This window comes from Salvelinus namaycush, chromosome 25, assembly GCF_016432855.1.
Source record: "Salvelinus namaycush isolate Seneca chromosome 25, SaNama_1.0, whole genome shotgun sequence".
In the NCBI taxonomy this organism is placed as follows: domain Eukaryota; kingdom Metazoa; phylum Chordata; class Actinopteri; order Salmoniformes; family Salmonidae; genus Salvelinus; species Salvelinus namaycush.
The window spans coordinates 36,075,912-36,098,535 of NC_052331.1; the positions used below are offsets into that span (position 1 = coordinate 36,075,912).

At 44.8% G+C, this 22,624-nt stretch overlaps 1 protein-coding gene across 1 annotated transcript in view; it reads right to left on the reverse strand.

Moving 5' to 3' along the window:
• Window positions 1–3,616: 3,616 nt before the first annotated feature.
• The window catches only part of LOC120020312 (GTP-binding protein Rheb-like), a 22,987-nt gene continuing 3,979 nt past the window's right edge, over window positions 3,617–22,624 (reverse strand). Inside the window, exons 3-8 of the mRNA XM_038963885.1 lie at window positions 20,374–20,441; window positions 19,645–19,727; window positions 7,696–7,752; window positions 7,150–7,197; window positions 6,963–7,044; window positions 3,617–4,061 (exon numbers count right to left, since the gene is read on the reverse strand). Of these exons, the coding sequence (XP_038819813.1) occupies window positions 3,969–4,061; window positions 6,963–7,044; window positions 7,150–7,197; window positions 7,696–7,752; window positions 19,645–19,727; window positions 20,374–20,441 (431 nt within the window). The 3' untranslated portion in view covers window positions 3,617–3,968. The remainder of the gene's footprint in view (window positions 4,062–6,962; window positions 7,045–7,149; window positions 7,198–7,695; window positions 7,753–19,644; window positions 19,728–20,373; window positions 20,442–22,624) is intronic.

Consider the following 22,624-nt stretch of genomic DNA (forward strand, 5'->3'; position numbering starts at 1 on the left):
ATGACTACAATCAAAAAACATTTGTACACCATTTTTAACATTAGAAAATGGGATGTCGATTTTTGGGGGGGCTGATGACAATTCTAGCTAGGAAGAAATAACATCCGCCTGACGACAAGAGGGGGGGGAGATGAGGTCGAAAAATAAAGAGCTGTGCATTAGAGACAGAGAAACAGCTCTAATGCATCAGAAGACGTGTCTAAAGAGCAAATCCTAACTTCCACTTAAGTTGAATTTCCACTTAGTCATGCATTGATGTCGATGGGAGACTAAGGCCTAGTATTCAATCAGACCAATCGTTAACAGGCGACAGACGACTCCAGCATAGCTGATGTTTTGGCGATATTGGAGGTGGAACTGAGTTGGAACTGTCAAATCGGTTGAGCAGCTGCTCTTGCGATCATTGTCACGAAGCCACATCCATCCCCCCTTGCGTTAGAAGTTCAGAAGGAGAAAGTGTAGGTTATAATAGAAATAATGATGCTTAAATTAAAAATCGTTAAAAACAGAATAATGAGGATTTCTATTCTCCTAATGGAGGTGTAGTTTACATCTCACATTCCAGTGTTCCAACTTGTCAACAAGGCTGCGTTGGGATTTCTCTTAATGCCTCTTCAGAGGATTTATATTACAAGTGGCACTGGCCTAGCCACCAAGCTCACGTGGGTGCTAATAAGCACGCTAGGTAATGCTAAGTATCAACCAGTGGAGGCTGGTGGGAGGAGCTACAGGAAGACAGGCTTATTGTAATGGCTGGAGTGGAATCAATGGAACAGGAGTCAAACATGGTTTCAATGGTTTCCAGATCTCTGATCTGTTTGATACCGTTCCATTGATTCCACTCCAGCCATTACAATGAGCCTGTCCTCCTATAGCTCCTTCCACCAGCCTCCACTGGTATCAACAGCCACTGTCAGCCAACCCATTAGGGGTTGGAAGCTATGGTGAGCTTCGATTGGTCACGCACATCATGATATCGTGGAGGATTTGAATAAAGTTCATCTTTCCCCAACTTTAGTCCCGCCTTGTTCGGCTCCCTTTCCCACGCTCGGTCCCTCTCCGCTTCTCTTGCTTTCCTTCCATTGAAAGTGAATTGCTTCTGAATGTTTCAGCGTGCGATTCCGCTTCCTAGTGTAACAGTACAACTTTTAGTCCGCCCCCTCGCCCCGAACCAGGCGCGAACCAGGGACCCTCTGCACACATCAACAACACCCACGAAGCATCGTTACCCATCGCTCCACAAAAGCCGCGGCCCTTGCAGAGCAAGGGGAACCAGCGCGCACCACCGCTAACTAACTAGCCATTTCACATCGGTTACACTAGTATAAACAGGCCATTCAATGAAGACGATATGAGCGATGAAACTACGGAAAACCATTAATTTCCAATGGAAGATAGGCAAAGTGGACGGGGGGACCGTTGGGTGATGCGAGCATGGGCGAGGGACATGAACAGGGCCGGACCAAAGTTGTGGAAAGCTGAACTTTATGCAAATACTCTGCGACATCGCTGGACGCTTGACCAATCGAAGGTCACTATAGCTTCCGGACTCTACTGGATTGGCTGTTGATACCTAGCACTACCTAGCTTGCTAGCACCCACACGAGGACGAAGCTAGCCTGGCGAGGCGTCCTAGTTCAAACGCACAGCTAGGTGTAATGACAGAAGGCGCTTGTGAATTTGACAGCTCTAACGCAGTTTCACCAACAACGTCTAAACATCAGGTATGCGGATCAGATTGAATCGGGCTCGAAGTGAAAGTTTGACTTAAGGAAGTTGGGATTTTCCACCAAGTTAATTGAACAATTTCCTGTAAGAATCAGTGGTGTGACAATGACAATAACAATGGAAGAAAGCTGGGTAAGAAAGCAATCACTGATGAAATAAAAAATAATAAAAAGAAATACAAATATATTTCAATACAAGGACATGTTTGTCTTCATGTCATGTCTCATATGAGGAGGTTCAATGTGAAATCAAATCACATTAAAATATCTCAGAACTCAGTCACCTTCCCAGAATGGACACCTGTGCAGCAGCTACCTCCTGTAGGTTTTAATGCTAACCCTCCTGTAGGTTTTAATGCTAACCGTAGGTTTTAATGCTAACCCTCCTGTAGGTTTTAATGCTAACCCTCCCGTAGGTTTTAATGCCAACCCTCCCGTAGGTTTTAATGCTAACCCTCCTGTAGGTTTTAATGCTAACCCTCCTGTAGGTTTTAATGCTAACCCTCCTGTAGGTTTTAATGCTAACCCTCCTGTAGGTTTTAATGCTAACCCTCCTGTAGGTTTTAATGCCAACCCTCCCGTAGGTTTTAATGCTAACCCTCCTGTAGGTTTTAATGCTAACCCTCCTGTAGGTTTTAATGCCAACCCTCCTGTAGGTTTTAATGCTAACCCTCCTGTAGGTTTTAATGCCAACCCTCCCGTAGGTTTTAATGCTAACCCTCCTGTAGGTTTTAATGCTAACCCTCCTGTAGGTTTTAATGCCAACCCTCCCGTAGGTTTTAATGCTAACCCTCCTGTAGGTTTTAATGCCAACCCTCCCGTAGGTTTTAATGCTAACCCTCCTGTAGGTTTTAATGCTAACCCTCCTGTAGGTTTTAATGCCAACCCTCCCGTAGGTTTTAATGCTAACCCTCCCGTAGGTTTTAATGCTAACCTTCCTGTAGGTTTTAATGCTAACCCTCCTGTAGGTTTTAATGCCAACCCTCCCGTAGGTTTTAATGCTAACCCTCCCGTAGGTTTTAATGCTAACCCTCCTGTAGGTTTTAATGCTAACCCTCCCGTAGGTTTTAATGCTAACCCTCCTGTAGGTTTTAATGCTAACCCTCCTGTAGGTTTTAATGCTAACCCTCCTGTAGGTTTTAATGCCAACCCTCCCGTAGGTTTTAATGCTAACCTTCCCGTAGGTTTTAATGCTAACCCTCCTGTAGGTTTTAATGCTAACCCTCCCGTAGGTTTTAATGCTAACCCTCCTGTAGGTTTTAATGCTAACCCTCCTGTAGGTTTTAATGCTAACCCTCCTGTAGGTTTTAATGCTAACCCCAGTTGTAGCTAACCTGATTCAGCTCATCAACCAACTCATTATTGGAATCAGGAACAGGGTTGGAGTTAAAACCTACAGGAGGGTATCTCTCCAGGAACAGGGTTGGAGTGCAAACCTACAGGAGGGTATCTCTCCAGGAACAGGGTTGGAGTTAAAACCTACAGGAGGGTATCTCTCCAGGAACAGGGTTGTAGTTAAAACCTACAGGAGGGTATCTCTCCAGGAACAGGGTTGGAGTGCAAACCTACAGGAGGGTAGCTCTCCAGGAACAGGGTTGGAGTTAACCTACAGGAGGGTATCTCTCCAGGAAAAGGGTTGGAGTTAAAACCTACTGGAGGGTATCGCTCCAGGAACAGGGTTGGAGTTAAAACTTACAGGAGGGTAGCTCTCCAGGAACAGGGTTGGAGTGTAAACCTACAGGAGGGTAGCTCTCCAGGAACAGGGTTGGAGTGTAACCCTACAGGAGGGTATCTCTCCAGGAACAGGGTTGGAGTTAAAACCTACAGGAGGGTAGCTTTCCAGGAACAGGGTTGGAGTGCAAACCTACAGGAGGGTAGCTCTCCAGGAACAGGGTTGGAGTGTAAACCTACAGGAGGGTATCTCTCCAGGAACAGGGTTGGAGAGCCTGTTCTTGGAACTAGGGGTCATTTCTTGCCGGGGCCTCAGTTTTGCATCAGGGCTGAGGTCAGAACAGTTGAGAGGTGGATTGTGGGAAATGTACAGTATGACAGAAAACAGTCACTCAACCTTTCATAACAAATGGGAAAACAATAGACATACAGAAACAGAAACACTGGTAAATAAACAGTTGAAGACAGTTGATGACAGTTGAGAAGTAGTAGTTGGAACTGGCAGGAAGCCTTCAAGTAACGGGATATCCCAGTGCAGTGTCCTATTCTGTGTTTGATTGGTTGGCAGCTCTACATGAGGGCGCAGGAAGTCTTCCCTGGTTGGACGCCGCCTTCCAACTTCTCCGCCTCCAGGATCATGGTCTTAAACACCTCCACCGCCGTCTGAGACAGGGAAACAGAATAGAGTCAGAGTAGAATCCACTAGAACCCAGAACAGAATGGAATAGAAGAATAGTGTTATTATCTTTTAAAACACAACTGCCATCTGAGACAGGAGAAATACAATAAAGTTAGTCCAGTAGAATATATTAGACCAGATTACTTTGTTATCTATCGAAACACCACTGTCTGAGACAGGAAACATATAATAGAGTAAGAATAGAATAAAACTGAACAGATATTTTAATACTTGAATATATATTATAAACTGGGTGGTTTGAGCCCTGAATGCTGATTGGTTGACAGCCGTGGTATATCAGACCGTATACCATGGGTATGACAAAACGTTTATTTTTACTGCTCTAATTACGTTGGTAACCAGTTTATAATAGCAATAAGGCACATCAGGGGTTTGTGATATATGGCCAATATACCACGGCTAAGGGGCTGTGTTCAGTCACTCCGCGTCGCATCATGCATAAGAACAGCCCTTAGCCGTGGTATATTGGCCATATATACCAAACCCCCGAGGTGCCTTATTGCTATTATAAACTGATGATTTTGGGGACGCAAAGTTACAGAAAAGATGACAAAATGGACTGATGATTTTGGGGACGCAAAGTTATAGAAAAGAGGACAAAATGGACTGATGATTTTGGGGACGCAAAGTTATAGAAAAGAGGACAAAATGGACTGATGATTTTGGGGACGCAAAGTTATAGAAAAGAGGACAAAATGGACTGATGATTTTGGGGACGCAAAGTTACAGAAAAGATGACAAAATGGACTGATGATTTTGGGGACGCAAAGTTATAGAAAAGAGGACAAAATGGACTGATGATTTTGGGGACGCAAAGTTACAGAAAAGAGGACAAAATGGACTGATGATTTTGGGGACGCAAAGTTATAGAAAAGAGGACAAAATGGACTGATGATTTTGGGGACGCAAAGTTATAGAAAAGAGGACAAAATGGACTGATGATTTTGGGGACGCAAAGTTACAGAAAAGATGACAAAATGGACTGATGATTTTGGGGACGCAAAGTTATAGAAAAGAGGACAAAATGGACTGATGATTTTGCAGTAAGAGCTGGGGAGGTAAGAACATGCAGTAGCAGAGAGAACAGTCTATGACTAGAGTGGCTGAAGTCTGAGGACCAATGCCAAATCTTTTCAACCTCCTAGACGTGCTGTCGAGTGTGAGAGGACCGTGTTAAGTTCTTGGTGATGTGGACACTGAGGAATTCAAAGCTCTCGAACCGCTCCACCTACAACCCTGTCTATGTGAATGGGGGCGTGCTCGGCCCTCCGTTTCTTGTAGTCCACAATCAGCTCCTTTGACTTGTGTGTGTGTGTGTGTGTGTGTGTGTGTGTGTGTGTGTGTGTGTGTGTGTGTGTGTGAGAGAGAGAGTGATGAACTTGTGAGGTAGTTGAAGAGAACCTTTATAGTTCTGAGTAGCTGATTGGCTGATGGTGGGACATGCCTGGCATCTACTCTGAGCACTGCTAACCCCTAGAGATAATGGCCGATTTGAAGCGAATATATTCAACATGTTTGAAAAGGATCAGGACTCCTCCGTAAGTGCACTGGAGTGCCGGGAACACTGGAACAGCCATCAACCACAAATGTGGTATGTGCTTACACTACACCTTACTCTGGGTTTGATCCGATTAGTGTCTAAGAGCTGATCTGGGGCCAGTAGATGGGGTAGTGTCTAAGAGCTGATCTGGGGACTGTAGATGGGGTAATGTCTAAGAGCTGATCTGGGGCCTGTAGATGGGGTAGTGTCTAAGAGCTGATATGGGGCCTGTAGATGGGGTAGTGTCTAAGAGCTGATCTGGGGCCTGTAGATGAGGTAGTGTCTAAGAGCTGATCTGGGGCCAGTAGATCGGGTAATGTCTAAGAGCTGATCTGGGGACTGTAGATCGGGTAGTGTCTAAGAGCTGATCTGGGGCCTGTAGATGGGGTAATGTCTAAGAGCTGATCTGGGGACTGTAGATGGGGTAGTGTCTAAGAGCTGATCTGGGGCCTGTAGATGGGGTAGTGTCTAAGAGCTGATCTGGGGACTGTAGATGGGGTAATGTCTAAGAGCTGATCTGGGGCCAGTAGATGGGGTAGTGTCTAAGAGCTGATCTGGGGCCAGTAGATCGGGTAGTGTCTAAGAGCTGATCAGGGGCCTGTAGATGGGGTAGTGTCTAAGAGCTGATCTGGGGCCTGTAGATGGGGTAGTGTCCACCTGGCTTTAACTTCTTAGCGCTAGGGGTCAGAATAAAAAATAAAAAAATTTAAATAACGTGCCCAACGTAAAACGGACATTTTCTCTGGCCCAGATCGTAGAATATGCATATAATTTACAGATTAGGATAGAAAACACTCCAAAGTTTCCAAAACTTTGACATGTTTCTACGACCATTACGGATACTTTTTGGATTTTGTCGAACGGAACACGGCTTTGATTTTCTGAGCATAATGCGCAACCCAAATGGCGTTTTTTTGTGATAAAAGTAATATTTATCGAACAAAAATAACATTTGTTGTGTAACTGGGAGTCTCGTGAGTGGAAAAATCCGAAGATTATCAAAGGTAAGCGATTCATTTCATTGCTTTTCTGACTTTCGTGACCAAGCTAACCAAGCTAATATAAGGCTAGCTTGTTGTAGCATTGAAAGCTACACTCACAAAAGCTTGGATTTCTTTCGCTGTACAGTATATTTTCAAAATTTGACACGATAGGTGGATTAACAACAAGCTAAACTGTGTTTTGGTATATTTCACTTGTGATTGCATGATTATAAATATTTTTAGTAATATTTTTGCATTTGGCGCCCTGCAATTCTAGCGGTTGTTTTGGAAAGTGATCCCGTAAAAGGGATCCGTAGCTGAGAGAAGTTAAATGCCTCCACCTGGTTCTCCTTAGCTGAGGACTCCATGAAGGCAGCGTTCCAGGAGTCTGCTAGGGCCTTCCCTTCCTCATAGCTGATCACCCTGGGACACAAAAAATAGCACACCAATCTGACATCACAGTGTTTCTGTGTGTGTGTGTGTGTGTGTGTGTGTGTGTGTGTGTGTGTGTGTGTGTGTGTGTCATACCGTTCCATGTGCAGGTCATTCTTATTCCCCACCAATATAATAGGTACTCTGTAGAGAAACACATGTTGTATTAAATGTATCCCACATTCCAAAAATGACACAGTCAGGTTACAGTAGAGGAGGGTTAATATACAGTCAGGTTACAGTAGAGGAGGGTTAATATACAGTCAGGTTACAGTAGAGGAGGGTTAATATACAGTCAGGTTACAGTAGAGGGTTAATATACAGTCAGGTTACAGTAGAGGGTTAATATACAGTCAGGTTACAGTAGAGGAGGGTTAATATACAGTCAGGTTACAGTAGAGGGTTAATATACAGTCAGGTTACAGTAGAGGAGGGTTAATACGGGGCGGCAGGTAGCCTAGTGGTTAGAGCGTTGGACTAGTAACCGAAAGGTTGCTAGATCGAATCCCCGAGCTGACAAGGTAAAAATCTGTCGTTCTGCCCCTGAACAAGGCAGTTAACCGGCCGTCATTGAAAATAAGAATTTGTTCTTAACTGACAGATATATATATATATATACGTCAGGTTACAGTAGATACTCACTGAGCTTTCCCCACCATATCCAGAAGTTTCTCATGGATAACCTGAACTACTTCAAAACTGGAAGAGAAGAAAAACAGCAGATGACATACTGTACTACATACTGTACTACATACTGTCATACTGTACTACATACTGTACTACATACTGTCATACTGTACTACATACTGTACTACATACGGTACTACATACGGTACTACATACTGTACTACATACTGTACTACATACTGTCATACTGTACTACATACTGTCATACTGTACTACATACTGTACTACATACTGTCATACATACTGTCATACATACTGTCATACATACTGTCATACTGTCATACATACTGTCATACATACTGTCATACATACTGTCATACATACTGTCATACATACTGTCATACATACTGTCATACATACTGTCATACTGTACTACATACTGTACTACATACTGTACTACATACTGTCATACATACTGTACTACATACTGTACTACATACTGTCATACTGTACTACATACTGTACTACATACTGTCATACTGTACTACATACTGTACTACATACTGTACTACATACTGTACCACATACTGTCATATATACTGTACTACATACTGTACTACATACTGTCAAAATCAAATCAAACTTTATTTGTCACATGCTCCGAATACAACAAGTAGTAGACCTTACAGTGAAATGCTGACTGACAAGCCCTTAAACAACAGTGCAGTTCAAGAAGAGTTAAGAAAATATTTACCAAATAAACTAAAGTAAAAAATAATAAAAACTAACACAATAACATAACAATAACAAGGCTATATACAGGGTGTTACGGTACAGAGTCAATGGGGAGACTATATACAGGGGTTACCGGTACAGAGTCAATGTGGAGGCTATATACAAGGTGTACCGGTACAGAGTCAATGTGGAGGCTATATACAGGGTGTTACCGGTACAGAGTCAATGTGGAGGCTATATACAGGGGGTACCGGTACTGAGTCAATGGGGAGACTATATACAGGGGTTACCGGTACAGAGTCAATGTGGAGGCTATATACAAGGTGTACCGGTACAGAGTCAATGTGGAGGCTATATACAGGGTGTTACCGGTACAGAGTCAATGTGGAGGCTATATACAAGGTGTACCGGTACAGAGTCAATGTGGAGGCTATATACAGGGGGTACCGGTACTGAGTCAATGGGGAGACTATATACAGGGGTTACCGGTACAGAGTCAATGTGGAGGCTATATACAAGGTGTACCGGTACAGAGTCAATGTGGAGGCTATATACAGGGTGTTACCGGTACAGAGTCAATGTGGAGGCTATATACAAGGTGTACCGGTACAGAGTCAATGTGGAGGCTATATACAGGGGGTACCGGTACTGAGTCAATGGGGAGACTATATACAGGGGTTACCGGTACAGAGTCAATGTGGAGGCTATATACAAGGTGTACCGGTACAGAGTCAATGTGGAGGCTATATACAGGGGGTACCGGTACTGAGTCAATGGGGAGACTATATACAGGGGTTACCGGTACAGAGTCAATGTGGAGGCTATATACAAGGTGTACCGGTACAGAGTCAATGTGGAGGCTATATACAGGGGGTACCGGTACTGAGTCAATGGGGAGACTATATACAGGGGTTACCGGTACAGAGTCAATGTGGAGGCTATATACAAGGTGTACCGGTACAGAGTCAATGTGGAGGCTATATACAGGGGGTACCGGTACTGAGTCAATGGGGAGACTATATACAGGGGTTACCGGTACAGAGTCAATGTGGAGGCTATATACAAGGTGTACCGGTACAGAGTCAATGTGGAGGCTATATACAGGGGGTACCGGTACAGAGTCAATGTGGAGGCTATATACAGGGGCCACCGGTACAGAGTCAATGTGGAGGCTATATACAGGGTGTTACGGTACAGAGTCAATGTGGTGGCTATATACAGGGGGTACCGGTACAGAGTCAGTGTGGAGGCTATATACAGGGGGTACCGGTACAGAGTCAATGTGGAGGCTATATACAGGGGGTACTGGTACAGAGTCAATGTGGAGGCTATATACAGGGGGTACCGGTACAGAGTCAGTGTGGAGGCTATATACAGGGGGTACCGGTACAGAGTCAGTGTGGAGGCTATATACAGGGGGTACCGGTGCAGAGTCAATGTGGAGGCTATATACAGGGTGTACCGGTACAGAGTCAATGTGGAGGCTATATACAGGGTGTACCGGTACAGAGTCAATGTGGAGGCTATATACAGAGGATACCGGTACAGAGTCAATGTGGAGGCTATATACAGGGGGTACCGGCCCAGAGTCAATGTGGAGGCTATATACAGGGGGTACCGGTGCAGAGTCAATGTGGAGGCTATATACAGGGGGTACCGGTACAGAGTCAATGTGGAGGCTATATACAGGGGGTACCGGTACAGAGTCAATGTGGTGGCTATATACAGGGGGTATCGGTACAGAGTCAATGTGGAGGCTATATACAGGGGGTATCGGTACAGAGTCAATGTGGAGGCTATATACAGAGGATACCGGTACAGAGTCAATGTGGAGGCTATATACAGCGGGTACCGGTACAGAGTCAATGTGGAGGCTATATACAGGGTGTACCGGTACAGAGTCAATATGGAGGCTATATACAGGGGGTACCGGTACAGAGTCAATGTGGAGGCTATATACAGGGGGTACCGGCCCAGAGTCAATGTGGAGGCTATATACAGGGGGTACCGGTACAGAGTCAATGTGGAGGCTATATACAGGGGGTACCGGTACAGAGTCAATGTGGAGGTTATATACAGGGGGTACCGGTACAGAGTCAATGTGGAGGCTATATACAGGGGGTACTGGTACAGAGTCAATGTGGAGGCTATATACAGGGGGTACTGGTACAGAGTCAATATGGAGGCTATATACAGGGGGTACCGGTACCGAGTCAGTGTGCAGGGGGTACAGGTTAGTCGAGGTCATTTGTACATGTAGGTAGGGGTGACGTGACTATGCATAGATAATAAACAGAGAGTAGCAGCAGTGTACAAACAAATGGGAAGGGGGGGGGGGGGGGTGTGTCAATGTAAAAGTCTAGTGGCCATTTGATTAATTGTTCAGCAGTCTTATGGTTTGAGGGTAGAAGTTGTTAAGGAGCCTTTTGGTCCTAGACTTTGCGCTCCGGGTACCGCTTACCGTGCGGTAGCAGAGAGAACAGTCTATGACTAGGGTGGCTGGAGTCTATGGCAATTTTATGGGCTTTCCTCTGACACCGTCTAGTATATACGTCCTGGATGGCAGGAAGCTTGGCCCCAGTACTGTACTGGGCCATACGCACTACCCTCTGTAGCGCCTTACGGTCAGATGACGAGCAGTTGCCATACATCCTGTTATACATCCTGCTCATCCAGCCCTATAATACACCTGATTCAGCTGCTCATCCAGCCCTATAATACACCTGAATCAGCTGCTCATCCAGCCCTATAATACACCTGAATCAGCTGCTCATCCAGACCTATAATACACCTGATTCAGCTGCTCATCCAGCCCTATAATACACCTGAATCAGCTGCTCATCCAGCCCTATAATACACCTGAATCAGCTGCTCATCCAGCCCTATAATACACCTGAATCAGCTGCTCATCCAGACCTATAATACACCTGATTCAGCTGCTCATCCAGACCTATAATACACCTGATTCAGCTGCTCATCCAGCCCTATAATACACCTGAATCAGCTGCTCATCCAGACCTATAATACACCTGAATCAGCTGCTCATCCAGACCTATAATACACCTGATTCAGCTGCTCATCCAGACCTATAATACACCTGATTCAGCTGCTCATCCAGCCCTATAATACACCTGAATCAGCTGCTCATCCAGCCCTATAATACACCTGAATCAGCTGCTCATCCAGACCTATAATACACCTGAATCAGCTGCTCATCCAGCCCTATAATACACCTGAATCAGCTGCTCATCCAGCCCTATAATACACCTGATTCAGCTGCTCATCCAGCCCTATAATACACCTGAATCAGCTGCTCATCCAGACCTATAATACACCTGAATCAGCTGCTCATCCAGCCCTATAATACACCTGAATCAGCTGCTCATCCAGCCCTATAATACACCTGAATCAGCTGCTCATCCAGCCCTATAATACACCTGAATCAGCTGCTCATCCAGCCCTATAATACACCTGAATCAGCTGCTCATCCAGCCCTATAATACACCTGAATCAGCTGCTCATCCAGCTCTATAATACACCTGAATCAGCTGCTCATCCAGCCCTATAATACACCTGAATCAGCTGCTCATCCAGCCCTATAATACACCTGAATCAGCTGCTCATCCAGCCCTATAATACACCTGATTCAGCTGCTCATCCAGACCTATAATACACCTGAATCAGCTGCTCATCCAGCCCTATAATACACCTGAATCAGCTGCTCATCCAGCCCTATAATACACCTGAATCAGCTGCTCATCCAGCCCTATAATACACCTGATTCAGCTGCTCATCCAGACCTATAATACACCTGAATCAGCTGCTCATCCAGCCCTATAATACACCTGAATCAGCTGCTCATCCAGCCCTATAATACACCTGATTCAGCTGCTCATCCAGCCCTATAATACACCTGAATCAGCTGCTCATCCAGCCCTATAATACACCTGAATCAGCTGCTCATCCAGCCCTATAATACACCTGAATCAGCTGCTCATCCAGCCCTATAATACACCTGAATCAGCTGCTCATCCAGCCCTATAATACACCTGATTCAGCTGCTCATCCAGCCCTATAATACACCTGAATCAGCTGCTCATCCAGCCCTATAATACACCTGAATCAGCTGCTCATCCAGCCCTATAATACACCTGAATCAGCTGCTCATCCAGCCCTATAATACACCTGAATCAGCTGCTCATCCAGCCCTATAATACACCTGAATCAGCTGCTCATCCAGCCCTATAATACACCTGAATCAGCTGCTCATCCAGCCCTATAATACACCTGAATCAGCTGCTCATCCAACCCTATAATACACCTGATTCAGCTGCTCATCCAGCCCTATAATACACCTGAATCAGCTGCTCATCCAGACCTATAATACACCTGATTCAGCTGCTCATCCAGCCCTATAATACACCTGAATCAGCTGCTCATCCAGCCCTATAATACACCTGAATCAGCTGCTCATCCAGCCCTATAATACACCTGAATCAGCTGCTCATCCAGACCTATAATACACCTGATTCAGCTGCTCATCCAGACCTATAATACACCTGATTCAGCTGCTCATCCAGCCCTATAATACACCTGAATCAGCTGCTCATCCAGACCTATAATACACCTGAATCAGCTGCTCATCCAGACCTATAATACACCTGATTCAGCTGCTCATCCAGACCTATAATACACCTGATTCAGCTGCTCATCCAGCCCTATAATACACCTGAATCAGCTGCTCATCCAGCCCTATAATACACCTGAATCAGCTGCTCATCCAGACCTATAATACACCTGAATCAGCTGCTCATCCAGCCCTATAATACACCTGAATCAGCTGCTCATCCAGCCCTATAATACACCTGATTCAGCTGCTCATCCAGCCCTATAATACACCTGAATCAGCTGCTCATCCAGACCTATAATACACCTGAATCAGCTGCTCATCCAGCCCTATAATACACCTGAATCAGCTGCTCATCCAGCCCTATAATACACCTGAATCAGCTGCTCATCCAGCCCTATAATACACCTGAATCAGCTGCTCATCCAGCCCTATAATACACCTGAATCAGCTGCTCATCCAGCCCTATAATACACCTGAATCAGCTGCTCATCCAGCTCTATAATACACCTGAATCAGCTGCTCATCCAGCCCTATAATACACCTGAATCAGCTGCTCATCCAGCCCTATAATACACCTGAATCAGCTGCTCATCCAGCCCTATAATACACCTGATTCAGCTGCTCATCCAGACCTATAATACACCTGAATCAGCTGCTCATCCAGCCCTATAATACACCTGAATCAGCTGCTCATCCAGCCCTATAATACACCTGAATCAGCTGCTCATCCAGCCCTATAATACACCTGATTCAGCTGCTCATCCAGACCTATAATACACCTGAATCAGCTGCTCATCCAGCCCTATAATACACCTGAATCAGCTGCTCATCCAGCCCTATAATACACCTGATTCAGCTGCTCATCCAGCCCTATAATACACCTGAATCAGCTGCTCATCCAGCCCTATAATACACCTGAATCAGCTGCTCATCCAGCCCTATAATACACCTGAATCAGCTGCTCATCCAGCCCTATAATACACCTGAATCAGCTGCTCATCCAGCCCTATAATACACCTGATTCAGCTGCTCATCCAGCCCTATAATACACCTGAATCAGCTGCTCATCCAGCCCTATAATACACCTGAATCAGCTGCTCATCCAGCCCTATAATACACCTGAATCAGCTGCTCATCCAGCCCTATAATACACCTGAATCAGCTGCTCATCCAGCCCTATAATACACCTGAATCAGCTGCTCATCCAGCCCTATAATACACCTGAATCAGCTGCTCATCCAGACCTATAATACACCTGAATCAGCTGCTCATCCAACCCTATAATACACCTGATTCAGCTGCTCATCCAGCCCTATAATACACCTGAATCAGCTGCTCATCCAGACCTATAATACACCTGATTCAGCTGCTCATCCAGCCCTATAATACACCTGATTCAGCTGCTCATCCAGCCCTATAATACACCTGATTCAGCTGCTCATCCAGCCCTATAATACACCTGAATCAGCTGCTCATCCAGCCCTATAATACACCTGAATCAGCTGCTCATCCAGACCTATAATACACCTGAATCAGCTGCTCATCCAGCCCTATAATACACCTGATTCAGCTGCTCATCCAGACCTATAATACACCTGAATCAGCTGCTCATCCAGCCCTATAATACACCTGAATCAGCTGCTCATCCAGCCCTATAATACACCTGAATCAGCTGCTCATCCAGCCCTATAATACACCTGATTCAGCTGCTCATCCAGCCCTATAATACACCTGAATCAGCTGCTCATCCAGCCCTATAATACACCTGAATCAGCTGCTCATCCAGCCCTATAATACACCTGATTCAGCTGCTCATCCAGCCCTATAATACACCTGAATCAGCTGCTCATCCAGCCCTATAATACACCTGAATCAGCTGCTCATCCAGCCCTATAATACACCTGAATCAGCTGCTCATCCAGCCCTATAATACACCTGAATCAGCTGCTCATCCAGCCCTATAATACACCTGATTCAGCTGCTCATCCAGCCCTATAATACACCTGAATCAGCTGCTCATCCAGCCCTATAATACACCTGAATCAGCTGCTCATCCAGCCCTATAATACACCTGAATCAGCTGCTCATCCAGCCCTATAATACACCTGAATCAGCTGCTCATCCAGCCCTATAATACACCTGAATCAGCTGCTCATCCAGCCCTATAATACACCTGAATCAGCTGCTCATCCAGACCTATAATACACCTGAATCAGCTGCTCATCCAACCCTATAATACACCTGATTCAGCTGCTCATCCAGCCCTATAATACACCTGAATCAGCTGCTCATCCAGACCTATAATACACCTGATTCAGCTGCTCATCCAGCCCTATAATACACCTGATTCAGCTGCTCATCCAGCCCTATAATACACCTGATTCAGCTGCTCATCCAGCCCTATAATACACCTGAATCAGCTGCTCATCCAGCCCTATAATACACCTGAATCAGCTGCTCATCCAGACCTATAATACACCTGAATCAGCTGCTCATCCAGCCCTATAATACACCTGATTCAGCTGCTCATCCAGACCTATAATACACCTGAATCAGCTGCTCATCCAGCCCTATAATACACCTGAATCAGCTGCTCATCCAGCCCTATAATACACCTGATTCAGCTGCTCATCCAGCCCTATAATACACCTGAATCAGCTGCTCATCCAGCCCTATAATACACCTGAATCAGCTGCTCATCCAGCCCTATAATACACCTGAATCAGCTGCTCATCCAGCCCTATAATACACCTGAATCAGCTGCTCATCCAGCCCTATAATACACCTGAATCAGCTGCTCATCCAGCCCTATAATACACCTGAATCAGCTGCTCATCCAGCCCTATAATACACCTGAATCAGCTGCTCATCCAACCCTATAATACACCTGATTCAGCTGCTCATCCAGCCCTATAATACACCTGAATCAGCTGCTCATCCAGACCTATAATACACCTGATTCAGCTGCTCATCCAGCCCTATAATACACCTGATTCAGCTGCTCATCCAGCCCTATAATACACCTGATTCAGCTGCTCATCCAGCCCTATAATACACCTGAATCAGCTGCTCATCCAGCCCTATAATACACCTGAATCAGCTGCTCATCCAGACCTATAATACACCTGAATCAGCTGCTCATCCAGCCCTATAATACACCTGATTCAGCTGCTCATCCAGACCTATAATACACCTGATTCAGCTGCTCATCCAGCCCTATAATACACCTGAATCAGCTGCTCATCCAGCCCTATAATACACCTGAATCAGCTGCTCATCCAGACCTATAATACACCTGAATCAGCTGCTCATCCAGCCCTATAATACACCTGAATCAGCTGCTCATCCAGCCCTATAATACACCTGAATCAGCTGCTCATCCAGACCTATAATACACCTGAATCAGCTGCTCATCCAGCCCTATAATACACCTGAATCAGCTGCTCATCCAACCCTATAATACACCTGATTCAGCTGCTCATCCAGACCTATAATACACCTGAATCAGCTGCTCATCCAACCCTATAATACACCTGAATCAGCTGCTCATCCAGCCCTATAATACACCTGAATCAGCTGCTCATCCAGCCCTATAATACACCTGAATCAGCTGCTCATCCAGCCCTATAATACACCTGAATCAGCTGCTCATCCAGCCCTATAATACACCTGAATCAGCTGCTCATCCAACCCTATAATACACCTGAATCAGCTGCTCATCCAGACCTATAATACACCTGAATCAGCTGCTCATCCAGCCCTACTATAATACACCTGAATCAGCTGCTCATCCAGCCCTATAATACACCTGAATCAGCTGCTCATCCAACCCTATAATACACCTGATTCAGCTGCTCATCCAGACCTATAATACACCTGATTCAGCTGCTCATCCAGCCCTATAATACACCTGATTCAGCTGCTCATCCAGCTCTATAATACACCTGATTCAGCTGCTCATCCAGACCTATAATACACCTGATTCAGCTGCTCATCCAGACCTATAATACACCTGATTCAGCTGCTCATCCAGACCTATAATACACCTGATTCAGCTGCTCATCCAGACCTATAATACACCTGATTCAGCTGCTCATCCAGACCTATAATACACCTGATTCTGCTGCTCATTCAGCCCTAAAATACACCTGAATCAGCTGCTCATTCAGCCCTAAAATACACCTGAATCAGCTGCTCATTCAGCCCTAAAATACACCTGAATCAGCTGCTCATCCAGCCCTATAATACACCTGATTCAGCTGCTCATCCAGACCTATAATACACCTGATTCAGCTGCTCATCCAGACCTATAATACACCTGATTCTGCTGCTCATCCAGACCTATAATACACCTGATTCAGCTGCTCATCCAGACCTATAATACACCTGATTCAGCTGCTCATCCAGCCCTATAATACACCTGATTCAGCTGCTCATCCAGCCCTATAATACACCTGATTCAGCTGCTCATCCAGACCTATAATACACCTGATTCAGCTGCTCATCCGGCCCTATAATACACCTGATTCAGCTGCTCATCCAGACCTATAATACACCTGATTCAGCTGCTCATCCAGACCTATAATACACCTGATTCAGCTGCTCATCCAGACCTTGGTTAGCTGAATCAGCTGCTCATCCAGAACATGGTTACCTGATTCAGCTGCTCATCCAGACCTATAATACACCTGATTCAGCTGCTCATCCAGACCTATAATACACCTGATTCAGCTGCTCATCCAGACCTATAATACACCTGATTCAGCTGCTCATTCAGCCCTAAAATACACCTGATTCAGCTGCTCATTCAGCCCTAAAATACACCTGAATCAGCTGCTCATTCAGCCCTAAAATACACCTGAATCAGCTGCTCATTCAGCCCTAAAATACACCTGAATCAGCTGCTCATCCAGCCCTAAAATACACCTGATTCAGCTGCTCATCCAGACCTATAATACACCTGAATCAGCTGCTCATTCAGCCCTAAAATACACCTGAATCAGCTGCTCATCCAGCCCTATAATACACCTGATTCAGCTGCTCATCCAGACCTATAATACACCTGATTCAGCTGCTCATCCAGCCCTATAATACACCTGATTCTGCTGCTCATCCAGCCCCATAATACACCTGATTCAGCTGCTCATCCAGACCTATAATACACCTGATTCTGCTGCTCATTCAGCCCTAAAATACACCTGAATCAGCTGCTCATTCAGCCCTAAAATACACCTGAATCAGCTGCTCATTCAGCCCTAAAATACACCTGAATCAGCTGCTCATTCAGCCCTAAAATACACCTGAATCAGCTGCTCATCCAGCCCTAAAATACACCCGAATCAGCTGCTCATCCAGACCTATAATACACCTGATTCAGCTGCTCATCCAGACCTATAATACACCTGATTCAGCTGCTCATCCAGACCTATAATACACCTGATTCAGCTGCTCATCCATACCTATAATACACCTGATTCAGCTGCTCATCCAGACCTATAATACACCTGATTCAGCTGCTCATCCAGACCTATAATACACCTGATTCAGCTGCTCATCCAGACCTATAATACACCTGATTCAGCTGCTCATCCAGACCTATAATACACCTGATTCAGCTGCTCATCCAGACCTATAATACACCTGATTCAGCTGCTCATCCGGCCCTATAATACACCTGATTCAGCTGCTCATCCGGCCCTATAATACACCTGATTCAGCTGCTCATCCAGACCTATAATACACCTGATTCAGCTGCTCATCCAGACCTATAATACACCTGATACTGCTGCTCATCCAGACCTATAATACACCTGATTCAGCTGCTCATCCAGACCTATAATACACCTGATTCAGCTGCTCATCCAGACCTATAATACACCTGATTCAGCTGCTCATCCAGACCTATAATACACCTGATTCAGCTGCTCATCCAGCCCTATAATACACCTGATTCAGCTGCTCATCCAGACCTATAATACACCTGATTCAGCTGCTCATCCAGACCTATAATACACCTGATTCAGCTGCTCATCCAGACCTATAATACACCTGATTCAGCTGCTCATCCAGACCTATAATACAGCTGATTCAGCTGCTCATCCAGACTTATAATACACCTGATTCAGCTGCTCATCCAGACCTTGGTTACCTGATTCAGCTGCTCATCCAGCCCTATAATACACCTGATTCAGCTGCTCATCCAGACCTATAATACACCTGATTCAGCTGCTCATCCAGACCTATAATACACCTGATTCAGCTGCTCATCCAGACCTATAATACACCTGATTCAGCTGCTCATCCAGACCTATAATACAGCTGATTCAGCTGCTCATCCAGACTTATAATACACCTGATTCAGCTGCTCATCCAGACCTTGGTTAGCTGAATCAGCTGCTCATCCGGCCCTATAATACACCTGATTCTGCTGCTCATCCAGACCTATAATACACCTGATTCTGCTGCTCATCCAGACCTTGGTTAGCTGAATCAGCTTGGAGTAAGATCCTGAACACCCAGTGGTTGAGCACCCTTGTAGCAGACAACACTGTTGTCACAATCAACATCTTTAGAAGATGTAGAGTAAATATCTGACTAACCTTTTATTAGACGTGACAGAGTAGACCAGGATGTATCCATTGATATCTATGGAATATGTCTGAGGAAAGATAGAGTACTCATCCTGGAACAGAGAGAGAGAGAGGCAGAGAGAGAGAGAGAGAGAGAGAGAGAGAGAGAGAGAGAGAGAGAGAGAGAGAGAGAGAGAGAGAGAGAGAGAGAGAGAGAGAGAGACAGAGAGACAGGGAGAGACAGAGAGAGACACAGAGAGAGAGAGAGACAGAGAGACAGAGAGAGAGAGAGACACAGAGAGAGAGAGAGAGGAGAAGAGGGAGAGAGAGAGAGGAGAAGAGGGAGAGAGAGAGAGAGAGAGAGAGGAGAAGAGAGAGATGGGGAGAGAATAGAGTGAAAGAAAGGTAGAGAGGGAGAGAGAGGGAGAGAAAGAGAGGGGGGAAGAGCGAGAGAGGCGTGAGAGAGAGAGAGGTGGGAGAGAGGTGATAGAGGGAGAGAGAGAGACTGGGTGAAATAAGTGCTTAGCCTGCATACTGTAACATAGTGGCTCAGTTACCATAAATGTACTGAGCAAGCATTCTATGTAGAGGTATGGAGCATTCTACTGTGGATACGGAACGTAGCCTGTGTTCTAAAATTCTAATATCATAATGAGTAGGGCCAGGTCCCTAACCATGAGTTAAAGGACATATTATATTCAAGGTCTGTAAGATGTTTCGGGGGTTGATAGATAAATCCCTGTGGTGTATGACTCCTACCTGTCCCGCTGTGTCTACCAACTGCAGGTGGTATTCTTGTCCGTTTATCGTGATCATCTTCGTGAATGCTGCAGCAAAGAGAGAAGACATGAGGTAAACCGCACTGACATCTAACAGAGGATTTATATTAGCATAAAGATTGTTTATATGCTTATAACTAACAGAGGATTAGCATTAGCATAACGGTTGTCTATATAGATAACCAACAGAGGATTAGCATTAGCATAAAGATTGTTTATAAGCTTATAACTAACAGAGGATTGGCATTAGCATAAAGGTTGTCGATATAGATAACCAACAGAGGATTAGCATTAGCATAAAGACTGTCTATGTAGATTATAACTAACAGAGGATTAGCATTAGCATAAAGATTGTCTATTTGGATTATAACTAACAGAGGATTAGCATTAGTTTAACGAGTGTCTATTTGGATTATAACTAACAGTGGATTAGCATTAGCATAAAGACTGTCTATATAGATAACTAACAGAGGATTAGCATTAGCATAAAGATTGTCTATTTGGATAATAACTAACAGAGGATTAGCATTAGCATAAATAGTGTCTATATACATAACTAACAGAGGATTAGCATTAGCATAAGGATTGTCTATATAGATAACTAACAGAGGATTAGCATTAGCATAAGGATTGTCTATATAGATTATAACTAACAGATGATTAGCATTAGCATAAGGATTGTCTATATAGATAAGTGAGCTATCCTACCCAGAGACACTACTGCTACTACTGCTACTACTACTGCTACTACTACTGCTACTACTACTGCTACTACTGCTACTACTACTACTGCTACTACTGCTACTACTACTGCTACTATTACTACTGTTACTGCTACTACTACTGCTACTACTATTACTACTACTACTACTGCTACTACTACTACTACTACTGCTACTGCTACTATTACTACTGTTACTGCTACTACTACTACTACTACTGTTACTGCTACAGAATACTACATCTTCAGATGTACCCACTCAAACACATATGTTTCTATGGCAGTGTAAAGACATATAGATGTGGAGATGTACAGAGCATTCGGAAAGTATTCAGACCCCTTTCCCTTTTTCCACATTTTGTTACGTTACAGCCTTATTCTAAAATGGATTAAATTCATGTTTTTCCGTATCAATCTACACACAATGCCCTATAATGACAAAGCGAAAACAGGTTTAAAGAAATGTTTGCAAATATTTTTTTATGAATATATATTTACATAAGTATTCAGACCCTTTGCTGTGAGACTCGAAAATGAGCTCAGGTGCATCCCGTTTCCATTGATCATCCTTGAGATGTTTCTACAACTTGATTGGAGTCCTCCTGTGGTAAATTCAATTGACTGGACATGATTTGGAAAGGCACACACCTGTCTATATAAGGTCCCACAGTTGACACTGCATGCCAGAGCAAAAACCAAGCCATGAGGTCGAAGGAATTGTCCATAAAGCTCCGAGACAGGATTGTGTCGAGGCACAGATCTGGGGAAGGGTACCAAACATTTATGTAGCATTGAAGGTCCCCAAGAACACAGTGGCCTTCATCATTCTTAAATGGAAGAAGTTTGGAACCACCAAGACTCTTCCTAGAGCTGACCGCCCGGCTAAATTGAGCAATCGGGCGAGAAGGGCCTTGGTCAAGGAGGTGACTAAGAACCTGATGGTCACTCTGACAGAGCTTTAGAGTTCTTCTGTGGAGATGGGAGAAACTTCCAGAAGGACAACCATCTCTGCAGCACTTCACCAATCAAGCCTTTATGGTAGAGTGGCCAAACGGAAGCCACTCCTCAGTAAAAGTCACATGACAGCCCGCTTGGAGTTTGCCGAAAGGCACCTGAAGGACTCTCAGACCATGAGAAACAAGATTCTCAGGTCTGATGAAACTACGATTGAACTCTTTGGCCTGAATGCTAAGTGTCATGTCTGGAGGAAACCTGGCACCATCCCTACGGTGAAGCATGGTGGTGCATGGTGGTGGCAGCATCATGCTGTGGGAATGTTTTTCATCGACAAGGACTAGGGGAGTTTTTTAGGATAAAAAGAAACAGAGTAGAGCTAAGCACAGGCACAATCCTAGAGGAAAACCTGGTTCAGTCTGCTTTCCAACAGACACTGGGAGACAAATTCACCTTTCAGCAGGACAATATCCTAAAACACAAGTCCAAATATACACTGGAGTTGCTTACCAAGACAACGTTTAATGTTCCTGAGTGGCCTAGTTACAGTTTTGAC